The following is an 11,332-nucleotide window of genomic DNA, read 5'->3' as shown; positions in this document are numbered from 1 at the left end:
CTCGTGGTCTCGCGGTAGCGTTCTCGCTTCCCGAGCACGGGGTCCCGGGTTCGATTCTCGGCGGGGTCAGGAATTTTTCCTACCTCGAGATGACTGGGTGTTGTTGTGTCATCTTCATCATCATCATTCATTCCCATTACGGTCGGAGGAAGGCAATGGCAAACCACCTCAACTAGGACCTTGCCTAGTAAAGCGGTGCGGGTCTCCCGCATCGTTCCCCTACGCTCTGTAAAGAAGCATGGGACTTCATTTCCATTTTTTTTTTTCATCCAGGAAACCACTAGTGGACATTATTATGGGGTGTGCCCACCCTTCATCTTTATGGCAGCTTGAACTCTGCTGGAGACCTTTCAGTGAGGTGTCTGAATGTCTTTGGAGGAGTGGCAGCCTGTTCTTCCTCAAGAACCAAACCCAGAGAAGACAATGGCGTTGGATACTAGGATGTAGTGCAAAGTCAGCATTCTAACTCATCAGGTGTTTGGCTTGTGAGACTCTGGGCAGGCTGGTCCATTTCAGGAATGTTACTGTCCACAAACCATTGCCTCACAAATATTGATTTATGAAAGGATGTATTGTCATCCTGATACAGTTGGTGATCGTGTTCAAACTGTTCCTCTATTGTACATTAAAATGTGTTCATATCCTTCCACATTATAACAACAAAAAGTACCCCCAGAGCAAAAGGCCGCCCCCACCCCCCTCCTCCACCCCGTGCCCCCGTACTTCACTGTTGGCACTACACATGATGGCAGGTAATGTTTTCCAGGCATTTGCCAAACCCAAACATTAAATATCAGAAGTAATGTTGAAGTGAAGATTATTCTACTTTGAAAACTTTCACTAAATTGCTGATAATGGGGTAACAAAATAGATGTTTCTTACATATTTTAAAGTATATCAGGATATTCACATAATCCAGATTTGCACTGTATTGTTGTGGATCTAAACAGTTTTTATATAGTATTTTTTGTTCTTGTTAAAGGTTAAAAGCAACCTCAGAGTCATAGCATTTTATGTGAAGTTGTCCAGGTCACCAAGTGGCATATCATGCAATGAACAGTTATACTGTCTAATTTCCATTTCAGTTTATTTTGTATTAATTTGAATAATGACACTTTTGAAATGATTAATTGTTGAAGTTTGATTGTGTTCCATTCTTCTCAGATAACTTCTTGTCTGCCACATTACTCTCTGTTGGCCTTACATAGTTGGAGACTGGTGGAAAAGGCATTTGGCATTGGTGCAAATGGAGACATGCTGCAAAATGTTTCACTCAGTGATTATAAGGAGCACTGCATCAGACTGGAGATGTTGCGTGCATTTTTATGGAAAAATGCCATTGCACTTGACAGCAGTTACCTTGATATTGTGTGAGTATCCAACTACAGTGCATTCCGCTTCACTTCCTAATAAGGCTCTAAAATTCTAAACTAGTGTCAGAAGTACATCTCTCATAATAAATGCTGATCTTTTCCCATTGAGGCTGCGTGCCTCTTAAATATATGTTGTGAATTGTCTGTTGTTTCAGTTAAATTGGGTATCATTTTCTTTGTGAAACGTGAAATCTTAATGAATACAGTTAGTTGTATTAAGTTTTATAACCAGGTCTTTTTTCCCAACCCAAAAATTATAAAAACTAATGATTGGTGTGATATTTAGTGATCATATTCCATTAATTATGCCACTCAGAAAAAAAGCAACAGGAAATGTCTTGTGATGGTGCCTAATGGTTAGTCCTGCTGAGTTGCTCTTCTATACAGTATCCCATCAAGCAAACCAGTTGCTTTTTTACCTGCGATTGTGCATACTTTAGGTATACACGACTCTGTTTAAAAGAATAGCTTGATGTAGTTATAGGGTGAGCTGTGCACATCTGCTTTCGTGCCTCACAGCTAATTGGCTGAAAATAATAACCAGTAGTTGTGGTCCTGCAGTTAAATAGTCTATGCATTCGCTAGAATTGTGAATTAATAAAATACACAGAAATATAAAAAAAGAGATAAATAAATAATTTAACGAAAGAGGGTTCTGTTGTAACATCTGTAATTGATGTAGATGATGGAGAATTATATTGAGAAATGTTTATTCAAGAAAGGATATCCCAAATAAATGGAAAATGCCTGTGCAATAATTAAATATAATATAGACCGAAACTCTCTTCTAAACTGCAGTTAAGTAACATTGAGAACATTATGAGAATGGTAGCAAAATCCACAAACTAGATAGTTAAAAAAGATACGTGAAAACTAAGTCCATTTCATAATCACAGTACATGAAATATTCATCAGTTCAAAATAGTTCAGAGTTCAAGATGATGATTCACATATTGAGGCACATGATACAAATAATAGTAATGGATAATCCAGGATAGAATGTAACAATAGTATGAAAAGGAAAGTTGCCACTCACCATATAGCGGAGGTGCTGAGTCGCACAAAAAAAAACTGTCACATATAAAGCTTTCGGCCAGTGAGGCCTTTGTCAAAAATAGACCCCCCCCCCACACACACACACCACTGAGTGTGGGGTTCAGTTGCCGGAGACTGCAGAGAGAGAGAGAGAGAGAGAGAGTGTGTGTGTGTGTGTGTGTGTGTGTGTCTATTTTTGATGAAGGCTTACTGGTGGAAAGCTTTATTTTGACATAGTCTTTTTGTTGTGCCTGTCTGCAACTCACCTTTCTGCTGTATGGTGAGTGGCAACTTTCCTTTTCATAATGAAGAATAGTAACTCATACTCTGTCTATCGTCAGTTCTGTGATACAGGCAGAAAGAATTAAAGTTGTACTCTGGAGCACATTTAGACCTTTTGAAATATAAAGTCCCATCAGAATAAAAAAAACTCCTCCATGATCGAATACCACTTGTTACCACATGGAAGCCTGCCTCCTTCCAGAACTAATGTAAAATTGTCCAGAATCGTTCCCTTGAGCTCTTCACTTGAAAAAGTCCCAGTCTTCACTTTACCTCTACTGTCTGCTTTCCCATCAGCTGATGAAGACAATTCCCACAAAAAATACAGCATAACTAAGCTTTAAAGATTTGTTTTGACTCAACAAGATCACTTCCCAGACAAAATTAATATGTTAAATCAATATTTAAATAAAGTATAGTTATAAATATTTGGTCACATTGAGATCATTCACAATAATTACAAAAAAAGGGTTGTTCGTAACTAATAGGCTAGTATTCATGTGCATTTGCACCCACGTTACATGACAACAAATTGTTTAAACAATTATTTATGCCTTCTTGACAGAATCATCTTTATTTCTCTTTTCTAGTGTAGCACCCACTAACACGTGTGATTGACCACTTGTAAAATAGCACAGTTTTGTAATAGCACTTGCAATCAACATTTAAGTAAAGTTACTAGCCAAATAGTAACCTGCTCATTACATAAAAACACAAGTATAACAATATGTGACTTATTCATACTGTATTCGTTTGCAGTGTAGTTGTGGAGAATATGACATTCTGATAAACATTTTTCTAGTGAAAAAGGTATAAAATATTTCATAAATTAACAAATAAAATAGATACACATGAATGGCTTTCTGGGATGATATCTATCATACTACATATAGTTTCTAGAAATTGCACGAGACATTTCAAAGTTGTTAATTCAGAGATTCCTTGTGAAAATGTTTATTTGTTTTGAATATTAACATTTGTAATTTTAAAGGTATTGAAATATTGGTGAATCCTTGGATGTGCCTCATTTTCTGAGATCGCAGATGTATTCATATTTGGTTTAATATTCTTTTGTAAACTATTATAGACTCCTAAAGAGCTAAAAGAAGCCATCTTTCAGCTTGTTTGACACCCCGCAGTTTTTGGAGCATTGTCTCCTGCATAAAGGCCATACGAACAACAGCCATCCAAATTCCCAGCTTTGGGATTTACACATTTCTGGTGACACTGCTCGTCCTTGCACCTGGCTCACCTGCGGTGGCCGCTGTGTCCCGCCCAGACGAGACACATTCTCTGCCCTGGGGCCAGCCAGCTTTCAGCTACACAAGCAAATTCACCTCCCCTTATACCAGTTGTAAGCAACTGATTAGCTTGCCTACATATGCGTAATGTTAAAATATGTAAAGTGTACGTTTGTGCAGTTGGCATGAGTGCTAAGTTATTGGTATAGAACCATCTTCGATTATGAACGTTTTTGTTTAATGCTTGTACACTGCAAATTTTATCTTCACTTTTTATTTCTTATTAAATAGTGTTGATATGGACATGCTGTCTCACAGGTATTGGTAATTAAAAAAAAAAAAAATTGCTGTACTTTTGAGGCAAGGAAATTGCTGCTTCCATTAGACTTGTAAATATCAGTAAGCTGACAACAATATGGACAAAATATTGAAATGAAAACAAAAAGAATAAGGAAAGTTGTCAAATGTCACCTTGAAACTTTGGACAAGAGAAATATATAATATTATAGGTGGGATAGAATACACAGGACAAAATAATTTCCGGGAAATTCTTTTCCTTTGTGTTTAATTACTGCCAATTACTTGTTTGGGCATGGCATATTCGAATTTGACTATTATATTAGTCTCGTACCTATTAGCAGTGCTGCATTTTACCATCTACTAACTAGTAACATAATGCAGTATCATAGCTAAGATATTGTCGGCCAATGAGTTCCAAATTTTATCTGTTGGTGTAGCAAACTTCTTTTGATACTTAAAAAACTAAGTTTCAACATTCCTTCTTCTGACCCTCGTTTTATTGATTATGGCACTTTATTTCTGATGAATTCATTGCTAATGGGGCATTTGTAACTTGACTGCAATATGAAGGGGAGAGAGGGCCGAAGAAATAAAAACAGAGTGATGCAGAAGATTTCAGTCAATCTGGCCATAATTTTGTCAGCTGAGAATAAGCATGGCATAGCTCAAGATCTTTGCATATATTTAGTTTGATGCTAATGACCCACTCTTTTGTATTATAAGCTAACTTAACTTGTATACTTTTGAGAAATTTCTTTTTTATGCTTAACATGCCTCTTGGTTTTTGCTTTCTGTTAGCTTACTGACATTTTGTTTTCAACTATAGGTATTATGACGCTTTAGCTTGTAAAGGAACATTCAGCTGGTTCCTAGATGCCCTGATACATTCAGTGCCAAGCTCAAATAGTCTGCTTACCAGCAGTCTTTCTATTAGTGAAAAGGTTCGTATACTCCATTATTGAAGTGAACAGTATTTTTTAGAATTGATACTTTATGCCATAAAAAAATTCTGCCTCCTTATTTTTTTAATAATTATTGTATCTTGTAGAGCAATATTTTGCATTGTTTTATATTTATTTACTTTCATTTGACGTCACAAAGCCATTTTTAGAGTTACAGCAACTATTTCATTTTGTAAGTGAGCACAGTAAATGCAGATGGTTTGCTGACAGATACACTGTATATACAGGATGTATAAACTTTTAAGTCACAGTACAATGGTACAATGTAGAATAATAGTTCCTGATTTAATATTTGCAGTGAAATAAAAGTAAATAAAAGTAAAGTGAAATAAAAGTAAAGTGAAATAAAAGTAAAGTGAAAAATAAAAGTAAAGTGAAATAAAAGTAAATGATCTGAAGGCTGACCGATCCATCGTCATTCTTCCGGCGGACAAGGGTTCCACAGCTGTGGTACCTGATCGTCGGGAGTATGTGGCTAAGGGACTGCGTCAGCTTTCAGACAACACTACTTACAAAGTTTGCCAAGGTAATCCCATTCCTGATGTCCAGGCGGAGCTTCAAGGAATCATCAGAACCTTAGGCCCCCTACAAAACCTTTCACCTGACTCCATCAACCTCCTGACCCCACCAACACACCGCACCCCTACCTTCTACTTTCTTCCTAAAATTCACAAACCCAATCATCCCGGCCGTCCCATTGTAGCTGGTTACCAAGCCCCCACAGAACGTATCTCTGCCTAAGTAGATCAACACCTTCAACCCATTACATGCAGTCTCCCATCCTTCATCAAAGACACCAACCACTTTCTCGAACGCCTGGAATCCTTACCCACTCTGTTACCCCCGGAAACCATCCTTGTAACCATTGATGCCACTTCCTTATACACAAATATTCCGCACGTCCAGGGCCTCGCTGCGATGGAGCACTTCCTTTCAAGCCGATCACCTGCCACCCTACCTAAAACCTCTTTCCTCATTACCTTAGCCAGCTTCATCCTGACCCACTTCTCCACTTTCGAAGGCCAGACATACCAACAATTAAAGGGAACAGCCATGGCTACCAGGATGGCCCCCTCGTACGCCAACCTATTCATGGGTCGCTTAGAGGAAGCCTTCTTGGTTACCCAGGCCTGCCAACCCAAAGTTTGGTACAGATTTATTGATGACATTTTCATGATCTGGACTCACAGTGAAGAAGAACTCCAGAATTTCCTCTCCAACCTCAACTCCTTTGGTTCCATCAGATTCACTTGGTTGTACTCCAAATCCCATGCCACTTTCCTTGACATTGACCTCCACCTGTCCAATGGCCAGCTTCACACGTCCATCCACATCAAACCCACCAACAAGCAACAGTACCTCCATTATGACAGCTGCCACCCATTCCACATCAAACGGTCCCTTCCCTACAGCCTAGGTCTTCATGGCAAACGAATCTGCTCCAGTCCGGAATCCCTGAAGCATTACACCAACAACCTGAAAACAGCTTTCGCATCCCGCATCTACTCTCCCGACCTGCTACAGAAGCAAATAACCAGAGTCACTTCCTCATCTCCTCAAACCCAGAACCTCCCACAGAACAACCCCAAAAGCGCCCCACTTGTGACAGGATACTTTCCGGGACTGGATCAGACTCTGAATGTGGCTCTCCAGCAGGGATACGACTTCCTCAAATCCTGCCCTGAAATGAGTTCCATCCTTCACGAAATCCTCCCCACTCCACCAAGAGTGTCTTTCCGCCCTCCACCTAACCTTCGTAATCTCTTAGTTCATCCCTATGAAATCCCCAAACCACCTTCCCTACCCTCTGGCTCCTACCCTTGTAACCGCCCCCGGTGTAAAACCTGTCCCATGCACCCTCCCACCACCACCTACTTCAGTCCTGTAACCCGGAAGGTGTACATAATCAAAGACAGAGCCACGTGTGAAAACACCCACGTGATTTACCAACTGACCTTCCTACACTGTGACGCATTCTATGTGGGAATGGCCAGTAACAAACTGTCCATTTGCATGAATGGACACAGGCAGACAGTGTTTGTTGGTAATGAGGATCACCCTGTGGCTAAACATGCCTTGGTGCACGGCCAGCACATCTTGGCACAGTGTTACACCGTCCGGGTTATCTGGATACTTCCCACTAACACCAACCTGTCAGAACTTCGGAGATGGGAACTTGTCCTTCAGTATATCCTCTCTTCTCGTTATCCGCCAGGCCTCAATCTCCGCTAATTTCTAATTTCAATTTGCTGCCTCTCATACCTCATCTGTCTTTCAACAACATCTTTGCCTCTGTACTTCCGCCTCGACTGATATCTCTGCCCAAACTCTTTGCCTTTACAAATGTCTGCTTGTGTCTGTGTATGTGCGGATGGATATGTGTGTGTATGCGAGTGTATACCTGTCCTTTTTTCCCCCTAAGGTAAGTCTTTCTGCTCCCGGGATTGGAATGACTCCTTACCCTCTCCCTTAAAACCCACATCCTTTCGTCTTTCCCTCTCCTTCCCTCTTTCCTGACAAAGCAACTGTTGCTTGCAAAAGCTTGAATTTTGTGTGTATGTTTGTGTTTGTTTGTGTGTGTATCGACCTGCTAGCACTTTCGTTTGGTAAGTCACATAATCTTTGTTTTTAGATATAAATAATTCATTAGTTACAGCCAGACTTAATTACTAACATAATTATCTTAATTTCAAATATATTTTGTTCTATTCAAGGATGAATATATACCATAAATTATTCACAGTAATTAAGGCTAAGTGCACTTGCTTGTACTTTTTATTGTTACATGTATGCTTCAGTAACACTGATCAGAAGTATTATGAAAAGGATAGATTGCTACTCACCAGAAAGTTGACACATTGAGTTACAGACAGGTACAGCAGAAAGACCATTACACATTTAAGCTTTCGACCAAAGCCTTCTTCAAAAAACACACACACACACACACACACACACAGTGACCCAAGCACGTGACCTCTATCACCAGCTGGTCCGGACATAATCTCTGTGTTTCTGTCTGGAGTGGCCAGAGGTAGCAATCGCTACCGCCATGAGAAACAGCAGCAAGTTAATGACTAGCCTAAATTACTATTAACATACTTGTTGTCAGCCAAGGGCAACCATCGTATTGGTAGATACAGGTTCCTGATAAAAGTCAAATCCTGTACCTGATTGAACAAACATTAATCATTCTATAAATCAGATCAGTTGCTACTACTCAATGAATATCTTAATAAATTCCTGTAATGAATTTAGTAGCAAAAGAATTTCCTAAGAAGTTGGATTTGCAGAGATCTGAAAAACTGTCATCTGTCTAATTACATTTGTGTGATACTGTTGCCCTTTATGATTAATTCAAAATATCTAGTTACAGCACTTCTGAAATGCAGTAATATTTGATTTGATTTTATGTCTGTGGTGAGATATTTCATGGCCATTGCAAAACCAGATCTTTAGTGGCTAGAAAACCCAACATATTTTTGCTTGCTTTAATAGTTGTGCTTCGGTATTTCTTTATTTATCAAATAAATTTTGCAGTAATTTTGTGTACAAAATTTATGGGAAATATATAAAAAGAAAAGAAGAGAAAAAAAAAAACTAGCGTCCAGGTGACTATAAATTGATCAATATTAAGTTTAAGTCTAACTGTAAAACATGGAAGAAAGTAAGTCAGACTTGATAATATTTATTTTTTTTTTCATTCCAGATTGATACCGCAAGAAAGTTTCTGAGGATTGCCGAGCCTCATAGAAATTATACAAACAACCTGAATGGATGTCTTTCTCTTTGTGAGTCTTTTGAAGACATAGTGCAGTTTCACGAACAATTGCAGCAGGAACTCAGTCGCGGAAAATCTACTGTGCAGATCAGAATCACTGCAATGGCAAGCCAACTTTGGTTTGCAATGGGCCAATTTCAGATGTCAATATTTACTCATCTCGGTCTTGTCGATCCTGTTAGGAAGAGGACGATGAAGTTGTCCTATGCCAAGGAAGAGGTATTATGTGTGGTAGTATTTTTGAATACATTTAACTCAATTTTTGTGTCTGTTCATTTAAAATTAAAAAATTGGAAGGAGGAAAGTTGCCATCATTGGCACGGTGAGAGTAGGCGGGCGGGGATGGGCAAACAGCTGACGTGCAAGCAGTCTTGCAGCTGGGCTGCAGCACACGCAGCCGTAGTCAGTTTGCTGAGCTCGGATGGCTGGTGGTGGCCAAGCGGGTTGTGCATGTGCAGAAAGTGTGCAGTCAAACTTTCTGGTGGCTTGCCTACACCAACTGCATTTGCCCGCAGGCGAGCTGGAGAGTGTTGGTGGATGCCCGTGCCCGATGGGTCGGCATTGGAACAGCCTGGTCTGGAGCTGAGCATTAGGACAGAGGAGAGCAGGTGTGCTGAGGACTTAGTTCCTGAGTTGTAATTTTTTATGTACTTTTTTTTTTTGTGTGTGTGTGTGTGTGTGTGTGTTTGTGTGTGTGTGTGTGTGAGATTGATACACGGTATACTTTTATGCATTGAGTCAGGATGACAACTCTAGTTTCATGTGTAATACCTTGGAAAGTGACCTGATCATCTTTGTCAAGTGCTGTGATTGATGATATTGTGTGTACTTGCCACCTGGGCTCAGACACTGTGAACAAAAATGATTAGGTTGTCAGAATGTTGGAGAGTCTCTTAACATTGTTTCAGGCACAACTTCCTTCAAATTAAATATGCAGCCATTTTACCTTCACTCGTGTCATAATAGTGCTGTTATGTACAGTTTATTAGTAACTTAATGGGGGGAAATGCTCCAATATTCAGTAAATAATATTTGCCTAATGTTAGAGGAGTTAAATACAGGAAGAATACTTACAATTCATAACAGTTAATTTATTGTGTGTATGAAACCTATAACTGCAAATATTTTTCTTTTGTTTTTTTTTTTTTTTTTAGTTTCTTCTTCAAAAATAATTCTAGTAATATGGACTGATCTGTGTCTATTTTCACAAATTTGTATCATGGACTTTTAAACGTTTGACATGATATTGAATGGAAAATATTTCTCAGTAACTGGGAAGACTATTTTGTTGTGCTGTCTTTTCGCCTTTCTTCATGTCATGAACCTCTTTGCAACCACACCCAGAATCAATGGAACAAATCAGACAGTGTGTCAGGCCACGTATCACACTAGACAGTTTCCTGCTTTCCTAGGATGTGTCTTCATATTCTACTGGTATATTTACGTTGGCTTTAAGGATTGTAGTGACCATTTACAGCTGTCAGCATTTATAGCAATCACTCTAGAGACCAGCCGGAAATTTAGTTCTACCTCCCTTTGTGACTTTTGTTTTCTGTGCTCCTTGTGTTCTTGCAAAGATATGAAATACAAGAAGAGCTTTACCTCCAAAATTGTTGACAACTTGGTCACTATGTTATGTAACCTTTTTTTTTCCGTCCCATTAGGTAGTTGAGCAATGGTTTTCACCATCGTCTTTTGCAGATCAAGAATATTTTAGTCAGGACACCGCTTGTATTTCATTGAGCACACATTTAAAAGTGTCATCTTAGTTCTGTGTTAGTAAATACTACTGTATGATATCTAGGGAGATGAAGATAAAACCTATTAGTTCACATGTGAAAACAAACATTGTTTATGTGAATTTATAAGGGCTCTGATTGTCCAGAAACTGAGTGATGCATTTTTATTGTTTCTGATTTTGATTGCACAAAAGTTGTCATCCACATTGTCCATTTGTAATATTCTTATGAAAGAGAAATGTTTTTACTCTTATTTGAACATTGTAAAATCTTTGTCTGCAGTTGGAGTTTGTCGAACGTCTTCTCAAAGCGTTTGAGATAACAGCAAGACTACAGAGCCGAAACTGGGAAGTTATTCCAGATGCTGAGGTGCCACCCTTCATTCGTACCTTAAGGCTTCTTAAGGCAATGTTGAACGAAAAATGCACGAAACTTGAACAACAAATATCCACCAGGCCACAGAATGCTAAGCCTTTCACACTTCTCAGGAAGGTATGACTAAAATGTACTGCATTAGTTGAGACTTTTTTTTTAAAAAGTATGGAGATGTTGTATTGATACTCCTATCAAACATAAATGGGTAACGTGTAAGGAATTCTGCATACCCCCTATAGTTCGCAAA

At 39.0% G+C, this 11,332-nt stretch overlaps 1 protein-coding gene across 1 annotated transcript in view; it reads left to right on the top strand.

The window, feature by feature from the left end:
• Positions 1 to 1,292: 1,292 nt before the first annotated feature.
• LOC126418787 (midasin-like) overlaps positions 1,293 to 11,332 on the top strand; it is a 192,985-nt gene continuing 182,945 nt past the window's right edge. Inside the window, exons 1-4 of the mRNA XM_050085718.1 lie at positions 1,293 to 1,370; positions 5,058 to 5,172; positions 8,900 to 9,190; positions 10,993 to 11,202. Coding sequence (XP_049941675.1) covers positions 1,309 to 1,370; positions 5,058 to 5,172; positions 8,900 to 9,190; positions 10,993 to 11,202 — 678 coding nt within the window. The 5' untranslated portion in view covers positions 1,293 to 1,308. The remainder of the gene's footprint in view (positions 1,371 to 5,057; positions 5,173 to 8,899; positions 9,191 to 10,992; positions 11,203 to 11,332) is intronic.

This window comes from Schistocerca serialis, chromosome 9 (assembly GCF_023864345.2).
Source record: "Schistocerca serialis cubense isolate TAMUIC-IGC-003099 chromosome 9, iqSchSeri2.2, whole genome shotgun sequence".
NCBI classification, from domain to species: Eukaryota; Metazoa; Arthropoda; class Insecta; order Orthoptera; family Acrididae; genus Schistocerca; species Schistocerca serialis.
The sequence above is the reverse complement of the archived record's forward strand: the minus strand, read 5'-3'. Positions and strand labels throughout refer to the sequence as shown.